The 24,418-nt window shown below is 34.2% G+C and overlaps 1 protein-coding gene across 1 annotated transcript in view; it reads left to right on the plus strand.

Moving 5' to 3' along the window:
* The window catches only part of LOC133201665 (uncharacterized), a 276,554-nt gene that overhangs the window by 73,003 nt on the left and 179,133 nt on the right, over positions 1-24,418 (plus strand). Inside the window, 22 exon segments of the mRNA XM_061337452.1 lie at positions 1,988-2,115; positions 2,593-2,734; positions 4,685-4,933; positions 5,955-5,997; positions 6,242-6,396; positions 6,632-6,723; positions 6,985-7,033; positions 7,138-7,389; positions 8,327-8,381; positions 9,209-9,381; positions 11,390-11,563; positions 14,177-14,438; positions 15,030-15,184; positions 15,293-15,466; positions 15,827-16,048; positions 19,082-19,124; positions 20,492-20,835; positions 21,036-21,245; positions 21,425-21,467; positions 22,559-22,722; positions 23,048-23,221; positions 23,541-23,808. Of these exon segments, the coding sequence (XP_061193436.1) occupies positions 1,988-2,115; positions 2,593-2,734; positions 4,685-4,933; positions 5,955-5,997; positions 6,242-6,396; positions 6,632-6,723; positions 6,985-7,033; positions 7,138-7,389; positions 8,327-8,381; positions 9,209-9,381; positions 11,390-11,563; positions 14,177-14,438; positions 15,030-15,184; positions 15,293-15,466; positions 15,827-16,048; positions 19,082-19,124; positions 20,492-20,835; positions 21,036-21,245; positions 21,425-21,467; positions 22,559-22,722; positions 23,048-23,221; positions 23,541-23,808 (3,571 nt within the window).

Genomic DNA, 24,418 nt, shown 5'->3' on the forward strand with positions numbered 1-24,418 from the left:
CTTCTTCTCAAGAACAGCAAAGCCATGATTGGTCATATTTATATGGAAGCATCCTCAGGTAGTGTAGATTCAAGTTTGTTCAAATCATGACCCGGGGATAGGGTGGGGCCACAATGGAGGATCAAAGTTTTACATAGGAATATACAGGAAAATTCTTTAAAAATCTTCTTCTCAAGAACAGCAAAGCCATGATTGGTCATATTTATATGGAAGCATCCTCAGGTAGTGTAGATTCAAGTTTGTTCAAATCATGACCCCGGGGATAGGGTGGGGCCACAATGGAGGATCAAAGTTTTACATAGGAATATACAGGAAAATTCTTTAAAAATCTTCTTCTCAAGAACAGCAAAGCCATGATTGGTCATATTTATATGGAAGCATCCTCAGGTAGTGTAGATTCAAGTTTGTTCAAATCATGACCCCAGGGGTAGGGTGGGGCCACAGTGGGCGATCAAAGTTTTACATAGGAATATACAGGAAAATTCTTTAAAAATCTTCTTCTCAAGAACAGCAAAGCCATGATTTTTCATATTTATATGGAAGCATCCTCAGGTAGTGTAGATTCAAGTTTGTTCAAATCATGACCCCGGGGGTAGGGTGGGGCCACAATGGGCGATCAAAGTTTTACATAGGAATATACAGGAAAATTCTTTAAAAATATTCTTCTCAAGAACAGCAAAGCCATGATTTTTCATATTTATATGGAAGCATCCTCAGGTAGTGTAGATACAAGTTTGTTCAAATCATGACCCAGGGTATAATGTGGGGCCACAGTGGACGATCAAAATTTTACATAGGAATATATAGGAAAATTCTTTAGAAATCTTCTTCTCAAGAACAGCAAAGTCATGATTGGTTATATTTATAAGGGCCACAATGGGCGATCAAAGTTTTAAATAAGAATACATAGGAAAAATCTTTAAAAATCTTCTTCTCAAGAACAACAAAGCCATGATTGGTCATATTTACACGGAAGCATCCTCAAATAGTGTAGGTAAAAGTTTGTTCCAATCATGACCCCCGTGGGTAAGGTGGGGCCACAATGGCCGATCAAAGTTTTACATAAAATATATAGGAAAAATTTGTAAAAATCTTCTTCTCAAGAACAGCAAAGCCATGATTGTTTTTTGTATGGGTGATCCTCAGGTAGTGTAGATTCAAGTTTGTTTAAATCATGACCCCCCGGGGGTAGGGTGGGGCAACACTGGGCGATCAAAGTTTTACATAGGAATACATAGGAAAAAGCAAGCCTTTTAAAATCTGATGAAGAACAGCAAAGCCATAATTAGTCATATTTAAATGGAAGCATCCTCAGGTAATGTAGATTCAAATTTTGTTCAAATCATGAACCCCCCCCCCCCCCCAGGAGAATAGAGGGGCCATAACAGGGGATCACAGTTATACAAAGGAATACAAATGATATATCAATAAAAATTGTCTTCTTAAGAACAGCATAGCCATTATTTGTCATATTAATTCAAAAGCATCCCTTTGAAGTATAGATTCAAGTTCAAATCCCCCCCCCCCCCCCCCCCCCCGAACCACTTTTATATTAAAACTTTTCAAGACTGAACTGATTTCTGCTTTTTCCTAGCCAGAGTGCTCAGGTGAGTGATGTGGCCGCTGGGCCTCTCGTTTAAATATAATACTGAACAAAAAAGTGTTTTGAGTCCAGTTGCAAGTCTTGTATTTATAATAACAGCAAACCAGTAGAGCTACAGTCTTGTTGAAGACTTGGTTTGTGTTGTCATCCTAGTGCAGATTTTAAGTTTCAGAAAATTTAGTGAAATTATTTTATGAAATAAAATCAGTAAAGTTATGCACATGCACCTCTTTAGATTTTTTGCAAATTATTTCTCAAATTAGTATTACTCAATGTTTTCGTAGCATAGGGTTTTGTGATGTGTATTTCCAATTCCTGTATTATAGGTATTATGTATATTTTGTGTGAAAAAAATAAGCTTTTATCATTTTGATTTTATTACAGTTGATTTGAAGAAGTTATTCAGCACGGAAGCTATATTCAGCAAAATAAAAGAACAAGGGAAAAATGTCATCAAAAAAGTTGCCTCTGAGCTCTCAGCTGAGTTTTTGAAGCTTCTGAAAATAGCCAAGGTATGAGTTAGTTAAATCTTTCAATAATATTTCTAAATACATCACACATTTATTGTAGACAAAAAATGAAGAAGAGGTTTTTTGGTGGTGGATATCACACATTATGCCCCCCCCCCCCTTAATTCCACAAGTCATTATGAATTAATGAAATTTTAAGTTTCCTATGTCTTTTGAAGAAAAATTTCTTAAAGTATTTCAATTCATAACTTTCAAAAGTAGATTAAAGAAACCATTTGGTCCTAATTCTCTTAATTAGAAAATGGAATCTTGTAAGCCATAACGTCAGGATAAATATCTGAAGAAAAGGCCTCAGTATATATGGGTTTCAAAAAAGTTTCATGATTTCAGCCTTTCTTTGGAGAAATTGAGACTATAAACATTAAAAAATACCTACTGAAAGCAAGAATAAGATGACTGGAACCTCTGGTTTTTGTAAAGTGATTAAACATGCAATTAATTTATGATCTTTTGTCACAGGATATGTTAAAAGAAGATAATCCATCACCAAGACCTGAGAAAATGACTATTGGACGGTTACTCTTGGAACTGAAATCAAGGTCGCTACCAGTAACAGGATCAAGAGATTACCAGAATAGAAGACTGTTGGAGGATGATCTAAGTAAAAATATTGAATCAGATATGAATAAACAGATTAAATATATTATCTTTAACTTGTCTCAAGGAACAATATATGCATGTCTGTTTGTTAGAGAATTTTAAGTAAAAAAGTTAAACCAAAGTATGTACCCATTAATTTTAAAGTCATATATGGCATATTTTTGATAAGTTTTGACTAACTAAAATTAAAAAGATCTTTCTATTTGTTTTATTACTTTATATAAAGATGGATTTTCCTGTAAATTACACAATTTAAATCAATCATGTTTCATAGATATTAGAAATTTAAAACAATAACCAATTTATTTACCAACTTTGCATTTAAATATCAGACACAGTTTTAAGTCAATTTAACTATAGAAATGTGAGGTTATTCAAGTTCAAAATCGGTGAAAATTTTAATTTGAACGTAAATAACAAATATCTTGTTCATCTACACTCAATCTCGTATTTTTATTTTTTAGCTCAGATACACCATATATAGCTTTAAAACAGTAATTATTGCTGAAGTTTTATTTTACCTCGATCATTTCTTAGAAGAATGATCCGGAAATCAACACTGATGAAAGATACTTTTACAAAATGCATTGTAGTTAAAGAAAAAAAATTGAAGGGAAGCTGGATATTTTCACAATCAAAATTACTAAACAGCATGGCTTTCCCTTTAAAACAGGTAACAAGAGGTCCTTGGGCCACATTGCTCATCTGAGGACCTCGGCTTGAGAAAAAGTTTTAAAATATAAGTCACCCCAGGGGGTTTGTGATTTGAAAGAAAAAATTTATTCTACACTAACCAAAGGTGCTCTAATATTTCATGATCAATCATGGCCTTAGAAGATTTTTGAGATTTTTTCCTATATATTTTGTGTAAAAGTTTGATCTTCTGTTGTGGCCCCACCTTACCCCTGGGGGGTTATGATCTGAACAAATTTGAATTAACACTACCTTAGGTGTTGTCATATAAATATGACTAATCATCATGGTTTTGCTGTTCTTAAGAAGATTTTTTTCTCCTATATATTCATACCGGGTATGCAAAACTTTGATTCCCTATTGTGACCCGCCCAAGCCCCAGGACAAAATTAAATCTACACTACCTGAGGATTTTCTGTATACTAAATATGAATAATCATGGCTTTTCTGATCTTGAGAAGAAGCTTTTTAAAGATTTTTCCCTATATATTTCAATGTAAAACTTTGATTGTCTATTGTGGCCCCACCCTACCCTCCGGGGTCATGATTTGAATAAACTTGAATCTGTACTACAGGAGGATGCTTCCATAAAAATATAACTTTTCATGGGCTTGCTGTTCTTGAGAATAAGTTTTTTTCCCCACATATTTCTTTGTAAAAACTTTGGTTGCCTAATGTGACCCTGACCTAGCCCGGGGTCAACAATTTAATAAATTTGAATCTACACTTGTCTAGATAATGAAGCTTTCATTTAAGTTTCTTCTTTTCTGGTTCAGTAGTTATTGAGAAGATTTTTAAAAGATGCCATTAAATTTTCGCGAATTCTTCATTATCTCCCTTTGAAAGAGATCATGGCCCTTTATTCGAACAAACTTGATTCCCCTTCACCCAAGGATGCTCTGTACCTAGTTTGGTTGAAATTGACCATGTGGTTTTGGAGAAAAAGATAAAATTGTGAAAAGTTAATGATGACAACAAGGACAACAACAGACCACGGACAAATTTTGATCAGAAAAGCTCACTTGAGCCTTTGGTTCAGGTGAGCTAAAAGCCAAGCAATCAGTTGAACTGGACTTGTGCTGGTTACCATGTATCTAGATTCACAAATCAAAGATAGTTCCATTTGACATAATTTGGACTTTTTGCACACACACACACACCCTCCCTCTCATACACACACACACACAACGGTAATGTTTTGCTGTGCTTTAATGCAAATTTGTCAGAAAATGTAGATGTCATTATTTCATTTTTTCAGGTTGTGCTGTGAAAGATTTTAACTATACATTACCAAGAATACCTAGCACTTTTTCCAAGTTCCTATATTATGCTCTTCATCAGGACTGCATGAGAATTGATATGTGGGCAGACATTTCAGTTTCTTTACTTGGCCAGGAATTTACGAAAACCCTCTCAGCTTTCATACAATTAAACCCATGTAGTTTTGTTCTTCATGTAGGATTTGAGAAATATAATTGGACCAAGGTGCTCCTAAGTTATACCTGGGGTGAGCTGTGTAGAAGCATTGATTTAAAATAAAATGTTTTAAATAATAATGCAGTAGTAAGTATGCCGTACAGTGTGATACAGAGCTATTGATGAAAAATTCCTTGTAACCTGTCTTTTGGATTAAGTTTTTCAGTTGTGTTTGTGAAGATGGAGGCTTCATAGTATATTGGGAAAAAATACAAATGCCAGCTAAAATACCATACTGATAGTGTGGATAAAAAGTTTTGTGATTTGATCCTTCAAAATTAATGTGGCAATTTAATTTTTGTTTGCAATTTTTTGTGATTCCATTTGAACTGCAAAGTTATAACACCGGAATGCAAAAATCCCATGTGCACTAGACCAGTTAATTCAAAGTTATAAATGATTACCTTACATATGGAGACTTTATATTTGGTCAGTTTTAAGATCAAGGTCAAAGTATTATGCCTATTAAAGATCAAGATTATTCCTCAATATTGAAGATCAAATAGAAGTTGCATGGTCACTGTTTTGGGTGCCATATGTATGTTTCACAAATACATATATATTATTATTACTAACTTGATACGAAGAGCCGTATCATGTCAAGTTGACAGGCGCAGATCATCAGATCAAACGAGATGCGAAGCGTCAAGTTTGATCTGATGATCCGTGCCTGTCAATGAGACGTGATACGGCTCTTTGGATCAAGTTACTGTTATAATAATATATATGTATAATATACCCCTTTACAACTAGCAAAATATAATAAAAGGAAATTTTTTGGATCAATTACATAACTTTTGTCCATTAAACAAAGCATTTTGTCAAGGAACTATTTGATGCGCGAGAATAAAAACGTCATCTATCTGTGTACTACGTCATCAGTTTCAGAGAGGGGTGATATGGATTCAGAAAACCACAGTGTGGTGATCCGGAACATCAGATCATACTGTCACGTGATTTTGTAAATGCAACAGTGAAACTGAGTGACAAACTTTTATTATTAATTATACTTGAAATGACATTGAGACTTAATTTTTACTTTTCTTTCATAGGCTCTGATGAAATAGCAGAAATATCTTCAAATGTTAAAATCAAGTACGTTTTTTGAATGATAAGTAAATTATTCAATATGTCACTTTAGTTAGTGATTTTCAGACTCCTTGGTTACTGTAAATCTTAAATTGTTGTTAAAAAAGTACAAGTTTTCTCTAAGACTAGTTAAGCTCAAACCAGTAGTAGAGGTACAGTCTGATCAGAGATCTGGTTAGATGACATGTTTTTGTATTTTGTTACTTTTCATCTCTATAAAACTGAAATGATTTTTTTTTTTGAAAATTAGATACAATATTGGCAGAGATGTTGATCAAGGTGTGTTCATCCTAAAATTTGGACTTGTAATTTGTTTGACTCCACCAACTGACTGTTTTGTCAATGGCTACTTAGTGGAGGACATGAAAATTCCAATTCCCTTGTGTGGAGATTCTGTTCTTCCAGGTAACAATTAAGATTGCTTAAATATTCCTCTTTGTAGTAAATTATACAAAAACAGGAAACTTGATCTCTCACATTTACCATTTTTAATGCTTTTTGTAAGAAGATATAGCAGAAGGGAAATATTATATTTTTGTTAAAAGTAGGCTGTCATAAATTACAATTTAAAAAGTAGTTGTTATTTTAAATCTGTACAGAATAAAATTATTGAATGTTCATTGAATGTCATTGTTTTTAGGAGGTGGATCTATTGCTGGCCTGCTTGAGAAAATTGGTGGTAAAATGACTGAGGAGGCTTTTGAATTGATCCTTAAGAAATATGACCTTGATGTAAGAAGAAATTGAAAATTATACAACTGCTCTGCAGTTATGAGAATACACAAATGTACATTATTTCACACCTGTTTTTAGAAATACATATGTACTGAAAAGAAAGACATGCCTTGTAAAAATACTTTGATGGGTTTGGTTTAGAAGGGAAATACTTTTGCAGTTTAAAAAAAATTTAATATCCCAGTAAGGTAATTTCTGCAGTTCTTCTTGCTGAAATTGAAGTGTAAAAAAAAAAGTAAAATCTTTTCTGTTATATAGGAAGTATTCACCTCTGGAGAGTGTCCTAAAATTCCATCTACACCTGAAGGTTAGAATAATTCAAATCAAGATTAGTTATTACTAAAGATCTTATTTCTTCACAACATGTTTACTTTTGCATTGCTTTCATCACATTTTTTTCCTCTTGGCTAGCCTGCCCAGTAGCATTTAATGCCCGTAAGAACTTGCCAGTAGGACTCCGGCAGATGGTTACTTGTGAACAGCCTCCTAATTGTTGGGGAATTGACTGTTGTCTACAACTGACCTTCAAAATACCTCTAGGAGACACCAAAATAACAAAGAACATCCCATTCTGGTTCAAGTTGGACCCATGTGATTTCTCACTAGATATTGGCTTTGGAAAGAAGACACTATTGAAATCACGCCTACTGGATTATGAGTTTGGCAAGTTTGAACCCCCCCCCAATCATGTTAACAAACTGTATAAATGTATTAAGTAATTGTTGTTGCTGAAAATAGATTCCAAAGTCATTTGTTCTCAATTCTTTGCATTATGTAACTTAAGATATAATTTGGCACTGTTCTTGGTGGGATGTTTCATAAACATTAGCACTCCAAAGTTGCACTGTAAGCCAAGATTTTTCCTGTTAGAAAAATATTTGCAAAAGTTAATCTCACCTTACTCGCACTTGTGAATCACTTTTTCTTTGGCATCATAATCTTTTATCCAAAAAAAAAAAACCTTTATACTTATAAATCACATGATAAAAAGAGTTTGAATACATAAAAGTTGCAGTGACTGTCCATCAGTTCAGACCGTAAATGACTGCATGATCACAGAATTAATCCTTTGGCAGGAATGTATCAAAGAGTTTTGGGCCAAAAAAATGTGACTCACCGTCCTAGAAAAAAATCAAGATGTCAGCCGTATGTATCTTGTTGTTTATTAGGAAGATTTTATTTTTAGCTCACCTGAGCAAAAGGCCCAAGTGAGCTTTTTTGATAAAAAATGTCAGAATCCTGGACCTTCGTTGCAAAGCATCCTTTCTTGTAGGTGTATATAATTCAAGTTTCCTTAAATGAACCACCACTCCTTCTTTCAAGGGGAGATAATTAAGTAATTGTGAAAAATATATCATTTTAAAATCCTCATCTCCATAAATACTGTACCAGAAAAGACAAAACATGAAAAAATTTTCTTAATAAGTAGAGTTTCAAGTTATTTTTGTTTAATCATGCCCCCTATGTGGGTGGAACCACAAAAGGGAATCAAACTTTTACATAAGAATGAGTATAGAGGGAAAAATCTTAATTGAATTGAATTGAATATTCTCAAGAAGCATGATATTTTGTTTTCATTTATTTCTGAATCTGATTGCAGGTCAACCACGTACCCTAAATCTTGGCTCTGGAAATCCAGCTCCGGTTCAGATAAGGTAATTCCTGTTATTCTGTTGTAATATGTTTTTCAAAAGAATTTTTAGATACCAGATACCATTAATAAGTGTGTAGAAGAATATTCTGTGTGTTAATACCTCCTGCAAACAGAACTTTCTTTTTGCAACATATCTGTTCGCCGCCTACAAACACTAACTTAATTATCTATTTTCCCCCTTGGCATTTCCTGGAAATATTTATAACTATCAAATAAAAATACAAAATCATCCTTCTATTCAAACACTTCTCTCTAGATCCATGGCAAGTGTGTTCCTTAGGTTACTTTGGAATTTTCTGTTACAGTATTACTTTACAATCTGTTAATTACTGTAAGCAATATATGCAGAGGTAAATGTATAATGCATATTTTGCAGGATTAATACGCTATATATTTCAAGTTGTCCTACTTGAAAAACCTTGTATGTGCCATATGTTATGCAAGAAACAATCTAATTAATAAAATTAGATGTTCCAAATCTGCTACCTCTTCTCAAACAAGCGGTAGCAAATTCGGAACATCTAATTTTAATTAGATTGAGAATATTAGTGCTTCGCGAAAAGTCTGCGACACAGTAAAATTTCAAATGATGGAGAACCTGATGAATGTGGATGTTCCATGTTTATTACAACATTTTTATTTTCAAGATTAACATTTTCTCCAAAGACTCCAAAGTTAACAAAAATTGAGGGATACCTCTGAAAATATTTTGAGCATTAGATGCAAAGATTATGAGTGATTATTATAAATGGCTTAAAAAATTTGCAAGATTACTCTTTATAATTTATCTATCAACCTGAATTGTCTAACTTACCAATTTGCTTACAGATATATTGTTGAAAAAATGGTGGGCAACAAGGGATTCAAAGTGGATGTGAAAATTTTGATCTGTTTCAAATTTGACTCTGACACTGTGTGTATCCCAACAGAAGATGGATTGCATCTTTTGAACAGAGAAGAAATTCCTGTCTGTGATCAAAGATCCCTCATCAATTTCAAAAGCAAGTGACACAATATTTTTTTTGTCTAAGAGATGTTTAAGCTCACCTGAGCTATAGGCCAAACTGAGTTTTTTGGGGTCTTGCATAATATATATCAGCTCCTGTGTGAATTTCATGTTTAACTTTAGAATGACAGACTCAATTTAACCCAACTTGCCATAATGCATTCTTTGGTGTAGGGAATTCAAGGATGTTAAAATAAAGGGTGAGGTTTAATTTTTCTGCAGAAAGATAATTAAGACTACTAACCAGTTAAAATGGTACTAACAAATCCTTCCTTTCATTCATCCATTCGCCTTTTATTTCCTCTATAATGAGATTTAATGTTACACATATAGAACATAATTATAAGCAAAAAAGAAAATAATGGTCCGTATAATATCACTCACAGTGTCCATACAATTAAATTATGTGAATGAGAACACTGCACATAACCTTTGGTACTGTGTGCAAGCAGGAACTAAGCGGTTTAAATTCAGTTTTTGAAAGTCTTTCTCCTGAGTTTTGGATAGAATAGTTTGAGGTTTGGCACCCCAGGACAATCAGAAAAATAACTTTCTTATAAAAGACCACAAAGTTCTGTTCCAAGCCTGCTGTTGAAGGAATTAAGGATTATCCTGCCACCACTCACTGTGACAGTCACACATACCATCACAGGAAAGCGTTGCGAGACAGAAAATGTTGTATAGAGAAGAAGCACATGTTGAAACACATGAAAAACACTTGAAAATTTAATGGATACAATAAGTTTGCAAGCAAATTTAAGGTTTTAAATATCAGTGGTGTTTTCTGGGTAAGACCAGATGTCACAAGGTTTGTTGTTTTGAAAGACAGAATTGAAACATGAAAATTTGGATCAGTGAGTATGTTGCTGTTGTGTATGAAAGTTATGGATTATTGATCAAATAATAGTTTTCCATGAGGTTTTAAATGGGAAGGTACTTATGGTCTACCAGGTAAGCAGGTGAGTGTGTAAGTTGTATTTTCTGAGAATTTCGAAAATATCGGGGATAAAACCTCTTGTCAGATTATTGTTTGAATATCTGGAAATATGCCTGCCATTGGTCTGTGGGTGTATGCAGACCTCGCAAGCCCAGTCAGCATTACTGAGCAAAGAAAGGGGGGGGGGCATACTTCTCGATATTCTGTCAATAACTTATAATTAAAGACACCAGATAAAGCACATTGAAACTTCATTTTCATGCATATGTGTATGCTATATCCATCATAAATTGGAGATTTTTTTGAAAATCTAGCTAGTGAATCTTTAAACGTCTTTTTTTCAAGAACAGCTTAGCCATGAAAGTCGTATTTATATCCGGCATCCTCATATAGTGTAGATTCAAGTTTGTTTTTTTACCCCCTTGAAAGGGGTTGTGGGCTTTAATTTGATTAAATTAGAATCCCCATCACCCAAGGTTGCTTTGTGGCAAGTTTGGTTAATATTAGCCCAGTGGTTTTGGAGAAGTCGAAAATGTGAATTAAGTCTTTGGCTCAGGTGAGGTGAAAAGGAGGTGAGGGTGGAATTTATAATTTTAAAATATGATTTTTTTTTCCTGGCATGATAATATTGTACTGGTACTGGAAGATGAATGAAAAAAGTCTTTCAAATACAGATTCATGAATAAAGGTTCAGAACCAATTTTGATTAGGTTTTTTCACAGTAACACATTTTTGATGCTGAGATTTTTAAAAGTTTTCAGATTTGAATGGAAGTTCTAAAGGAAAAGTTCAAATTAACTAATTCAAAAACAAATCCTGAATTTTTAGGATAGCAGTAAATTATTCTTACACAGGGGGTTCAGAAATGATGAGGGCTGGGATGAGAATCTATTAGACATTAATTTAATGTTTCCTACCCAGTTAAATTTCCATCCCATGGAAAGGTTGAATATGGAATATGGAGCATCTAGTTTACACATCAGACTTGTTACTCATGATTAAAATTATCAGTCAGTCCTTCACCATATAGATGTTGGAAGTGAAAAATAACTTTTTACATTTACAGACTTCTCTCTCAGAAGTTGGATGGATGATAATTCCTTGGATGTTAGAGAGGTCCTAGGAGAAGGAGCTCTAATGTTGCTGTTAGAGCAACTCAATCTCACAGATTTCTTCCAGAGCCCCAAATGTGACAGGAGAAGGCCCCCTTATAGTCCATCAGTCCTTGGATTCCACAACAGTAAGTAGAGTAAAAAAAGCAGTGAAAATTAAATGTTATTAAAAAGTCATTAAGTAGAGTTAGTTTTGTTTTAAGAGATGACTGTTGTAAATGTCCTTATCTTTCCCCTAAGAAAATATAGCACAGCTCTAGGCCAAGGACTATTTTCTGCAATGATGAATTGGTGCTATATATTTATTATACAACTGTATTTATGTAAAAATCATTTTTGTTGGTTTTCATATATAAGTTTGTCAAGGATTGCACCACGACATGAAAAATTGAACCCTGCTGTAATAAATATGTGAACTCTGCTATATTCAGATGAGAGATGAGCAGCAATGAAACTGGTGTTTGCAATGTGTACATGTTTAAAAAAAAAATTAGGTTATTATAAGTACATATTGATATAAACAACTTGTAAAAAGGTTTATAAATCTTGCATTTTAGTTTATTCAGTAACCACTTGTTTGTTTTTTGTTTTTAGGTCACCTGAGTCACTCAGGTAAACTATTGCTATCTGTTTTTGTCGCTGTTCATCATCTGTCATTGTACACTTTTGAACATTTCAGCTTCTTCTCTGGAACCGCTGAACCAATTTCAGCCAATTTTAGCTTATAGCATCTATAGGCAATGGGGAACAAAAATTGTGAATCGCATGGTCCTTGAGGCCTGAGGGGTTGGGCCAATTAAACCATCAAAATTAATGTAATCTTCAAAAATCTTAACTCTTGAACATCAAGCAGTCAAACTGTTGGCATGATTGTAATAAGCATTGAGCCCACTACCAAAATTGTTAAATTCATGGCCCAAGGTTCAGGGGTTCTAGTGTTTGGGTGGGACTCTATTGGTCATAGAGTGAAATGCATAAATTATTTACAAATCTTCTCTCCCCATGTTTATTTTGCAGAAAAACTAAGTGCATGGTTGTGATGAGCATGGGTGCCTATTCCAAAATTATGAAAGTCATGGCCCCTGGGTCAGGGGATGTGGTGTTATGGCAGGGATCTAATGATCAAATAGTGAAAATGCATTAATTCTTTGAAAATCTTCTTCTATGCTCCTTGGTATTAAGCCGACAAACTAGGTACATGGTGATGATGAGCAGGATTGCCTCTTCCAAATATGTGAAATTCATGGCCCCTGGGTCAGGGGTTCTGGTGTAAGTTAGGGCTCTATTGTTCATGTATTGAAAATGCATTAATTCTTTGAATCTCTGCTCCTTGGTATCAGGCAAACCAATTCATAGTTGTAATGAGCAAAGGTATTTTTAACAGAATTTTGAAGTTCATGCCACTGAGATCAGGGGTTCTGGTGCTAGGGCAGGGTTCTAATGAAAATGAAGGGAAATTTTTACTCTACTTTGAGAGATTGAGAGAAGTTATTCCCCTTTACCTATTCATTACTAACCCGTGAGGGAGAAAATGCAATGGACCAGACCAAGATTCAAACTCAGGCCCCCTAATTACTAGTCAGGTGCTCTACCAATGGCTGTCTGGCCACCAGCGATTGAACCTGCCTGACAGCCACATTCCTCCTTCAAAGATTGTTGTCCCTGTAGACACCAACAAAGGCTCTTCACTGGCAGGTCTTTCACTTTTCGATTCCAGGGCATGGCACAACACCAAATGTACCGGGCAGGGAGAAAATGCAATGAACGAGACTAGGATTTGAACCTGCCGGGGCCCCCTGAATCACTAGTTAGGTGCTCAAACCTGCCTGACTTCCACACATCAATGATAATAATGTAATTGATAGGCATACTGAAGAAAGAAAAAATATATATGGAATTTTTATTATATAATACATAAAGTTTAAAAAAAAAACAAAAAAAACCCAACCTTTTTTAATGGTCAGGGTAGAATCGTAAGTAATAAATGAAGAAACATTAAACAAAATAGTTTATATTTTAATCCATACCATAAATATTACCAACTAGGCGTAAAGGGGAATATATGCTGGGATTAATCTGATTATATCATGCTGAAGCACTATGTTGAAACAGATTGGTGATTGTGATAAACGGAAGTGTAGTATCTAAGCACTGGATATAAATAGGCAAATAAATCAATCTACTTTATGAGTTGTTGCAAATTACCTGACAAACTATTTTGTTGGTCATTAATCACTGAGACTATTCCTATTGATTGTGAGCAACATACCTTCCTCTATCAACTTAATTAATTTATTATATTCTATGCATCTTTTATAGGGTTTTGTCATACCAGACACAACTGGTCACCGGCTGGTGACCGTTAAGGCCCTTGGGCCTCTTGTTGTTTTTTTTTTTTTTGTTTTAATGAAATCTGGCATTTAGATGGGTAAAAAATGTTTTTAATTAAACTCTCATTATTTTTATTTCATGAATTTTGAAGTTAAACAAGAAATCTGTTATATAATAAGTACAGGATAGTTTCATGCATGTATTGAAAGTCAGTGTACCAATTTCTGGTGGTACATGTACTATTTTTTTCTAGATGTCCAACCAAAATGTAAATAATATCAATATCAAGAGCAGATTTTCATGTATCTTTGAATTGATACATGAAGTCATACATGTATAAATCTTGTAAATGGTATAACAAAAAATAAGAAAGAGTTTAATAGTATTACACTTGAAATTATTTTCAACAGAGTGTCCAAAAACCATTGTTAACCTGCCATTGGAGATCCCTGACCCAATGTCCTGCTACATACCTGACTACTGTACAGGAACAGAGTGCTGTGCTGACATCCCTGTCCTTGGTGTTGGCCTACATGTGTTTGCTTTTCTGGACTTGGACAAACTCGAACTCCAAATAGGAATGGAAAACATTAAAGAGACTATCAAACTTAATGACTATGTGTGGGGAGAGATCAAAACAATAGCTGTAGCTGGTGGACTTATCAAATTATCGTATGTTTTGCCCTGCCCTCATTGTCTTAAGTTATACATACTCCAATTTTTAAAACTTTGTTACATTTCTTATTTGTTAATGTTTGTAAGTATACAAGTAGACTACACCAATTTATTTCTGTTGTCTCAAAAGTATTTTTTTGCTATACATATATCACCAATCATTATAGCAAATTTCTGAGAAACAACTGAACATTTTTGGAAAGAAATTTTTTTCCCCAAAGTAGATTTCCCCTTTACCAGAAATTCTTCCACTGTTTTACTGCAAATTTTGCAGATAAAAAATCTGTAATAACACATCAATTCTAGAAATAAACAACACAGCAAATTTGCACTTAATTATATAGCTCTGACTTCCCATCTCTCTATACTCTCGCTCTCTTTTTAACACGTGTGGGCACCAAAATGATAACTTGCACTTTTACAAAGTAAAATTTAACTGACATTGCAATGTACTTAGTAAAGAGGACATGCATGCATTGAGTTATTGAGGGTTTATAGTACAGACCTGACAGGAGTAAATATAATGTTATAGGTGTTATGGCTATAATTGTGAAATTTTAAATTTAAACATTCTTCTTATTTTTACAGGCTTAGTGTAAAGCCAATAACAAATGAGAATGTATACGTGTTCAATGTGCATGCCTCTGTGTGTCTAAATGGAGGAGAATGCACAGTTGACATCCCAATATTAAAAAACACCAAGTTACCAACAATCAGAGCTGTCATCTCTGAAGAGAGTAAAAGTAAGAGCACACTTCTTCATTCTTTTTGAATGCCTTCAATTTAAAGAGAAATTCCAAATTCCCAAGTACATGTCTTCTTAATGTGTATTTTCATCATTCTTTTCTTAGATTTCTCACTTGCTGATTGGTTACAACAGATGGAAATCCCATCAATCAATGACTTGAAAGACAATGCTAAGGCTCTGCTAGTTCATCAACTTGGTATTGACCAATACCTGTTGGACACACCATGTGATGCTGCAGGAGATTTTTATTCCCCTAGTGTTGCTGGCTGGAAAAATGGTATATTTTGCATTTCAAAAATCTCTATTGGACACTGAGCCAGATTTGACAATCTTATGTTTCTAATCTTTATCTCCTATAAAGTTATGGCCTGGCCATTTTCAATTTGCACATTGAGATGGATGGAGAGCTTGACTCCTCTAACATAGACAACATAATTTTTAAAGAATTTTGACATGTACTACATGGGATTATTAATTTGTGAAATCTCTGAGGTATCCTTTGTTTTTATTATTGACAATGGTGATGCATTACAGTTCTAGGGTGAATATTTTTTGATCTAAAATTCATCAAAAGTTACTTTAAAAAAGTATGTATAATTACTGGAAAGAGTGAGCCAGATTTATTTCTGTTTTACAGATTGTCCATTGGACTGGGTAGTTTTACCTCCGATTACCTCAGACAAAGTGAGATGCAGCCTTTCCTCAAACTGCACATGGATAGACTGTTGTGTGGACTTCAGCTTGCTGAACCTCAAACTTCATTTCTTCTTACACTTCGATAGGTGTAATTATGTCATCTATGGAGGAATCGAAAAGAAAACATTCAGATATGGACTCCTAGATTTCAACAGTTTCTGGGGTATCGGTTAATATTTAAAACAAGAGGCCCATGGGCCACATTGCTCACCTGAGCACATTGGCTAGGAAAAAAAGCATAAATCAGTACAGTATTGAAAAGTTTACAGGGAGGGGGGTGTTGAATTTTAAACTACCTGATGATGCTTTCATATCAATATAACAAATGGCTTTGTTGTTCTTGAGCAGCAGATTTTTTCCCCATATATTCATTTGTAAAAATTTGATCCCCCATTATGGCCTCACCATACCCCCGGGGGCCCTCATTTGAACAAATTTCATTCTACACTACCCAAAGATGCCTCCATATCAATTTGACTAATCATGGCTTTTCTGTTCTTGAGAAAAAGACTTTTTCCTATATATTCCTCTGTAAACTTTGATCACCCATTGCGGCCCCAACCTATCCCCGGGGTAATGATTTGAACAAACTTGAATCTTCACTATCTGAGGATGCTTCCATATAAATATGACTAATCATGGCTTTACTGTTCTTAAGAAGAAGATTTTTAACGATATTTTCCTATATATTTCTATGTAAAACTTGGATCCCCAATTGTGGCCCCAACCTATCCCCGGGGGTTATTATTTGAACAAATTTGAATCTTCACTACCTGAGGATGCTTCCATATAAATATGACCAATCATGGCTTTACTGTTTTTAAGAAGATTTTTAACGATATTTTCCTATATATTTCTATGTAAAACTTTGATCCCTCATTGTGGCCCCACCCTACCCCCGGGGGTCATGACTTGAACAAACTTGAATCTTCACTACCTGAGGATGCTTCCATATAAATATGACCAATCATGCCTTTGCTGTTCTTAAGAAGAAGATTTTTAAAGATATTTTCCTATATATATCTATGTAAAACTTGGATCCCCCATTGTGGCCCCACCCTACCCCAGGGGGTCATGATTTGAACAAACTTGAATCTACACTACCTGAGGATGTTTCCACATAAGTTTCATCTTTCCTGGCCCAGTGGTTCTTGAGAAGATTTTTAAATGATGCCATTATTTTTTCACTAATTCCTAATTATCTCCCCTTGAAAGAGGGCGTGGCCCTTCATTTGAACAAACTTGAATCCCCTTTACCCAAGGATGCTTTGTGGCAAGTTTGGTTGAATTCGGCCCAGTGGTTCTTGAGAAGAAGATGAAAATGTGAAAAGTTTACAACAACGACAACAACAACGCCAACGACAACAACGACGACAGACAACGGACAAATTTTGATCAGAAAAGCTCACTTGAGCCTTTGGCTCAGGTGAGCTAAAAAGTGATAACATTTAGGAGCATTTGTAGTAATACATAGGGTGTTTATTTCTAATAAAATAAAAATTCTTAATTGCTATTACCCTGGTATTTCAGGCCTCTCGATTTTCTATAATTGAGGCCATTGAAAAGCTCCATTTCCAAATAGGTACCTTTTTTCCCAACTGAATGTGTTAATTTTCCCAGTAGTCATCCTCCCCCCACATCCCCCCCTCCCAACTTACACACACACATCCCCCACCCCTGTTAATAAACATAAGAATAACTAGAGCAAAGCTCTTTGCAAAGCAATGAGTAGGTCTTCTGACAGACGCAAAAGTAATATATTGAGAGTTTTTATCCAAATAATGATAAAATTTAGGCAAATTTCTGTAAAATGGATCAGTTTTTTCAAAAACTTTGGGTTTCAATTTGGACTTTTCCGGCTGTTAGGGTGTCACTTCTGGTTGACGTCGAAAGTCTCAAAGCCATATAAAAAAAAAACCCTTTAAACTCAATTACAAACCATTTTTATATCATTTCTTATGATTTTAAAGGAAAAGCTTTATTTTTCGACTACTTCCGGTTTAAATTGGAAGCACTTTCAATGGATGTTTTTCGATTATACATTTGAACTTAAGTTTTGCATGCCTTTATTAAAAAATGTTCAATTTTTAAAAAAATCCGTGAATTAAATATCACTTCCGTTGTCAGCTGGAAGTGATACATAACTCAAAGAGATGTTCTATCACCTCTGAAAAAATCATGATTGTATCTTGAGTTGTTTTTAAGAAAAAGCATGGACAAAATGACAATTTGAAAAATGAAAATTGGACAAAAAAATGTGACCGGAAGTGATTTTTCAAAAAATGAAAAAACGATCTGGAGATATATTATAATGGTGCATCATACCTGAAAAAATCTTTGAAATTGGTCAATTAGTTTCCGAGAAATCGCATGTTCTATGAAAAGGTAATAATAATAATAATAGGAAACAGAAGAAAAACAGTAAGGTCTTCCGAAGGAAGTCAGAAGACCTTAACTAAAGTTGCATCTTGTGTTCCTGTTCGCACAGCAAAGAGATTATAACAAACACAGGCAACCCAAAATATGAGTTTTAATGTAATGATTTTCCAAAATTTCCCAAAAGATTGCTATTTTTCCCAATTTTAATGGCCCTTGCCCCAATGCCAAAAAGTGCTGGAAAAGCCCAGAATTTAATCCATTTTCTGTATAGAGCAGCCTTTCAAATGTGTTTTTGCCAACAGCTTTTACCACATTTGTCTTAGTAAGCACCCTGGGGACTTAGAAAATTAGAAAAAGGAGGCACTTGGTATATTAGGTCTGTCTGTTATAAAAATTAGGTTGTGATACAGGACATGAATAGCATTAAATCCAATAATATACTTTTATGAAAGTACCCTCATCTAGAATGCATTATGCCCCTAACTATGACAGTAGTATTGTCAAAGCATAGTGGTCCAATTCTGTTAGTAAAATTAAATGGTGAGAGGTATTTGAGGAAGGGGGCCCTTATTCTTGGTGGATTCAAAAGAATCCAAGTGGGTGCTTATGTAGGCAGGGGCACTGAATAGGGAGAATACGGTATTCAGTGAAAAGTACTGTAAGTTTAATGGCCATTATCTAAATTGCACTTTGAGATTGAGTGTATACATGTCGAAGCTTACCCAAATTATTTATATGATATACCATAATATATTATTAGTTTTGCCTTTAAGCAATTTAAAGTTATGTGAAAAACATTATCTTTCTCATATTTTAGGGAAAGAAGTATCCTTTGCCATTACCAATATAATATTCATCAAGTAAGTTTGTCAAAAACACATGACAAAGTATATTAAATAATCATTAAAGATGCTTTTTGAAAAAAAAAAATGTGCAGGTAAAAATGATAATGTATCAAATAAAGAAGTTGCAATGATGCTCACCTGAATTGCTCTTCTCTTTGTGATAAATGGAAATTAAAACCCCTTTTTGTAAAGAAAATATCAAGTTTAAATATACACTACATTGAAATGATTTTACATTTTGCTACTTAATACTCAAATGCAGTTTTCCAAATGCACCTTAATATGTGAAGATGATTATAGGCATGCATGCCATGCAATGAATATAATATTTTTAAAAGATTTTTTCTGGAGATGCCTGATAATTATATTTATTTGATCATCAGATTTATTATACCCCCCATAAATGAAGTTTGGGGATATATAGGAATCACCTTGTCTGTCGTCCATTCGTCTGTCCGTGCAATCTTGTCCAGTAATGGAGAATCATGCTCATACTTAGCAAAGGGATTGCTTATGATCCAAGAGTGTGTCTTGACCTTGACCCAAGGTCATTCCGGCAAGTCTAAGGTCACTGGCAGAAAAAATATAAAATTCTTGTCCGGACTTTAACTTAGAAATGGAGAATCACTGGAAGCTCATACTTGGTACAGAGATTGCTTATGATCCAAGGATGTGGCTTGACCTTGACCCAAGGTCATTGCAGCAAGTTCAAGATCACTGGCAAACTAAGTATAATTTGTTTGTCTGGGCCATAACTTTTTAATAGAAAAGCACTTGAAGGTCATACTATGTACAGGGATTGCTTATGACCTGAAGGTGTGTCATGATCTTAACCCAAGGTCACTCCAGCAAGTGCAAGGTCACTGGTATTGAAAAAGTGTAAAATTCATAACAGGTCTATAATTTTCTAATGGAGAAACATTGCATGTCCATATTTCACTGAAAGATTTACAAAATTTGAATGGGCAGTTTTTAAAAATTGTTGTGGGAGGTATTATTTTGTGAGCTCGCTCACAGTACCTCTAGTTCATGTTTAAAATTTTAAACCAATTGTTACGGTATACAAAATTAATTTTGCCTCTTCGGATCTATACTAGTAGGGATGTTTTCATATTTACTTTGATTTAATTATGCCTCAGCCTTGCTATTAAAGTATTTGAAAGATTTTTTCCTGAATATTCTTGTGTAAAACCCTTTAATTATTGTGAATATAAACTTCAATCAATTTTTTTTCCATGTGTCTATATTTCACTGTTTCAGTGATCAAAATTCGCCACTTCAAATTTCATAAATGCAAAACAAACTATTAGAAATCTCTTCAAATGAATAAATTCACCCCTTTACTTCAAAATTGTTGAAGCCAAATTATTAACTTATTTTAGGTTTAAGGCAAGCCAGTTAGAAGTTTCTAAGAAGTATGTATTGGACATGAGTGTAGCAGTCTGTCTTGAACCAAATGATTGTACCTTAGATGTGCCCATCTTGAATCAAGTTCTTATTCCTATTCTCAACTGTGACCTCAAAATGGACTTCAGTGTGAAAGGATTTTCTCTTATCAAGTGGATGAATGTCCAAGGTCTTTCATTTGATGGAAGTTTGTCCACAGCTCTGGCTGCTGCCTTGTTTAAGAAGCTGGGCATGGATTCCTTTCTGAAGAATCCAGCCTGTGACCAGACAGAACCACCTTACAGTGTTAACAAACTGGATCAGAGTGGGTGGTCCTCAAGTAAGTGTATCAGAAATGTATTACAGTATTACTGTATTTTTTGATCATTAGGAGGGTCATCAGATCCTAGTTAATAATCTCATATGTTTGAATGTATACTATTTGCACTTATATACTACGTAATAAATGTAAATTGAACAATTATTTGCATTTCTGTGAAAAGATTGTATAGAAGCTACACAGCTTTTATTTTTGTATAGAGTGTCCAGTCACACTGCCACTGCCAAAAATAAGGGGAACAACAACATGTCACCTCACAAACACTTGTACAGCAATCAGATGCTGTGTAGAGGTTGGGAAAGTCAGCAGGACATTTGAGGTTGAGCTGGATATTGACTTCTGTAACCAGAAAATGATCTTTGGAATAGAGAAGCTCACAGAAACTATATCTTTACAGGGATTTGAATATGGTTAGTTTAATTTTGGTTGGACTCTCTCTTCATCAGTGTCTGATCCAGACACATTTACTGAAATTATGTGCATGTATGGAAAGTTAAACAGGATAGTTACTTTAATGATAAGAGATTTAGTGGTGATAAATATTTAATCACAAATGCTCTAATTCACAGTGTTTACTTTTTTCTTTCAGGTAAAAGGAAAGAAATTATAGTAATGGGAGTGATAAAGTTATGGTAATGTTTAGACTTCATATTCTACATTAAATACTTAAAGATCTTTTAATGCCCTTTATTCTGGCTTTAATTTGTATTGAAATATTAAAAATGAAACTTGAATTGCCTTCTTTATGTTTAGATAGATTTTCTTATCTTTTATTTTGCTTGTGATTAATTTATATTCTTCATGGTTCATATTTTGTCAGAATTGTCCACCTGGTTAGAAGAGATACATGACTTAAAGATTTTATTCTGGGCTCAACTTTAACTTTTTTCCTACTTGTCCATTTGGACAAGTGACCAAGGCATTTACTTGTCCGAACTTCAACTTCACTTGTCCGAAAGTTTTTCAATAAAGATCTAATACTGGTCCACTGGAAAACTAAAAATAAAGTCCATTACATATGCATGATGTTATTTATAAATATAACAAACACATAAAACAAAATTTTATCTAGACTTTCTGTCCTGACAACATAAATGCAGTCAACATAAAACAGAATCCAAACTTCCTAAGTTCCATGCCTTTGCAGTAGTAGGCAATTAGTGAACTTCGATCCCGATCGAGTGTACTCAATTACAAAGCGATCCCTATCGGGATCAAAGTTAGAATTTTATGTACTGTTTCTGTCTTAAAGTACTGGTAAACTTTCAACAGTCGTTCTTTTTTAATATTTAGAGACTTCTTTACATTAAAATGCACTTGTCCAATCGGACAAGTGCCCAGCAATATTCACTTGTCCATAATTTTTTTCACTGGTAACGGACAAGCATTAATGTCAAGTCCTGTTATTGTATTTTAAATGAAATACATATGTATTGCAACACATCACAATTCAATGCAAATGAATACTCAATATAATTATGTCAATTAATATTGCTTACAATAAAGGTACATTTTTTATGATTTTTGATCAGAAAACTTTTATAAAATGTATACAATACTGCATGTCCTTATTATGTATAACAACAATATTTTCAATATAATTTTAATACTGATTTAGTATCCCTGATTAACTCAGGAAAAAGTTATATAGATGTACAGCAATTAAGCTACTAGCTTGCATTCATCTTGTTGAAAATAAAAATGACTTGTCAATGACTTGTAGGTACACCATTTGGGATAATGTTGGTGAAGGAATTTATGTGGTTACAGTAGATTTAGCTGTCTGTTTTGAAGATAGTGGTAACTGTTTGGTCAATATTAATGTACTGGACCAAACCAAGCTACCTAAGCAACCTTGTGTGTGGGGAACATCTTTCCTTAATCCAGGTATACAAATTTTTTTTTTGGGGGGGGGGGGGTATTTATACTACAGCATTAAGAGATCTTTTAAATTAATGATATAAAACTTTGAAGTATTTAAAATATAATGATGTTTGAAGCTAAGAAAAAGTTTAAGTGGGTAAGCAAACTTAAATGCAGAGAGCAAGCATTCAAACCTTACAAAAATGCCTATGTATACATAGATTGCTTGACATTTATAATGGTCCAGTATACATACCGTATTAAATTGTTGCATTTTACATGATTGTGAAAATCACAGTTTGTTTCTTAGGAGAGATTGATTTGCATTCGATTATTTAATTCTTTTAAGATTTTTCCCTGAACCAGTTTATGTTGGATAATGCACTAAACACTTATGACCAGATTAAAGGTTTGGCACTTGATAAACTAAAAGAGGCTCTTGGTCTTCCAACATTTCTGAATGCCCCTCCATGCTCTACAATAGATCCAATGTATGTCCCCAACACAAATGGAATAAAAAAGGGTTGGTGTATTTTTTTTTTTTTGTCTGAAAGTCTGTAAAATCTGTTTTATATGCCATATACATGTTTTTCTCTTTTGATTTATCCATTGATCTGTTATATTGCAACCTTATCTAAAAAATAGGAACAGTAAGCTTAAAATTTAATGATTTTTTTTTATCCTTTTTTTGTAGAATTGATTGCATGTAAGTGTGGCAACTTCTGCTGCTGTAAATATTTTGTATTCCAGTAAAATCACCAAAATAAAAAAAAAATCACACTAGAGACTGGTTAGTGAAATACAGTATCTGTGTAAGTTACCTGTATAGTTCTTCGTTCCAGTGTGTTCCAAGGACCTCTCTCAGTCTGGCTCTTCTCTCCCAACACTCCCCAGCAACATGGTTTGTCAGATCACAGAGTCCTGTACAGGCATTGACTGCTGTATTGGAGCAGAGCCAATCCACCACAATTTCCATGCCTACCTTGACATTGATCCCTGTAACTTCACCATTAGATTTGGTATTGATAAATTCCAGTTTCAGATCTACATGCAGGAGTACAGTTTTGGAGTGGAAAAAGATGTCAGACTGGTCAATGTTGTTCGCATCAAGTAAGAATAGGAGAAAAAATTTATGTAAATTTGAAAATGCTTAATGCCATTATCAAGGTGTGCAATTCACTTTGTATCCTAAATAGTCAAAATTGTTTTTAAAAAGGATTCTAAACTGTGGTCATGAAAAAGAAAATGCATGTTTCATAGCAGACATCACACAACAAGTTGGCCAATGGCATTAACCAGTACTAGGCACAAACATTATGGCATTTTTGGCATCTCTATTTAGGCAGATCTCAGGAAAGTACAGATAGAATGCAGTAGATTATTGCATCTATAATCAATAACTTCCTTTAAAATTTGGTTTTGGGCTCTAGGGTGGGCTAGGTTGGTCTTTATTGAAAATGCATTACACATTTGAGAACCTTTTCTCTTGGATATCTAGCATGTAAACTTTGCCTGATAACAATGAGGAACTCACTCTTTACCAAGAGGTTAAAATTTATGGGCCCTGGATCCAGGGTTCAGGCCCCTGATGGAGACTAATTTGGTCATGTATTAAAACTACCTTAAAAGGATGCAGGGGTAGGTTTGGATTATCATAATGAAAAGTACATCCTTTACAAAAATTATTAAATTCAATACCCCTGCTCCAGAGCACAGACTG

Source organism: Saccostrea echinata, unplaced genomic scaffold (genome assembly GCF_033153115.1).
Source record: "Saccostrea echinata isolate AGI-Se365-2 ecotype Australia unplaced genomic scaffold, CSIRO_AGI_Sech_v1 ptg000045l, whole genome shotgun sequence".
Taxonomy (NCBI): Eukaryota; Metazoa; Mollusca; class Bivalvia; order Ostreida; family Ostreidae; genus Saccostrea; species Saccostrea echinata.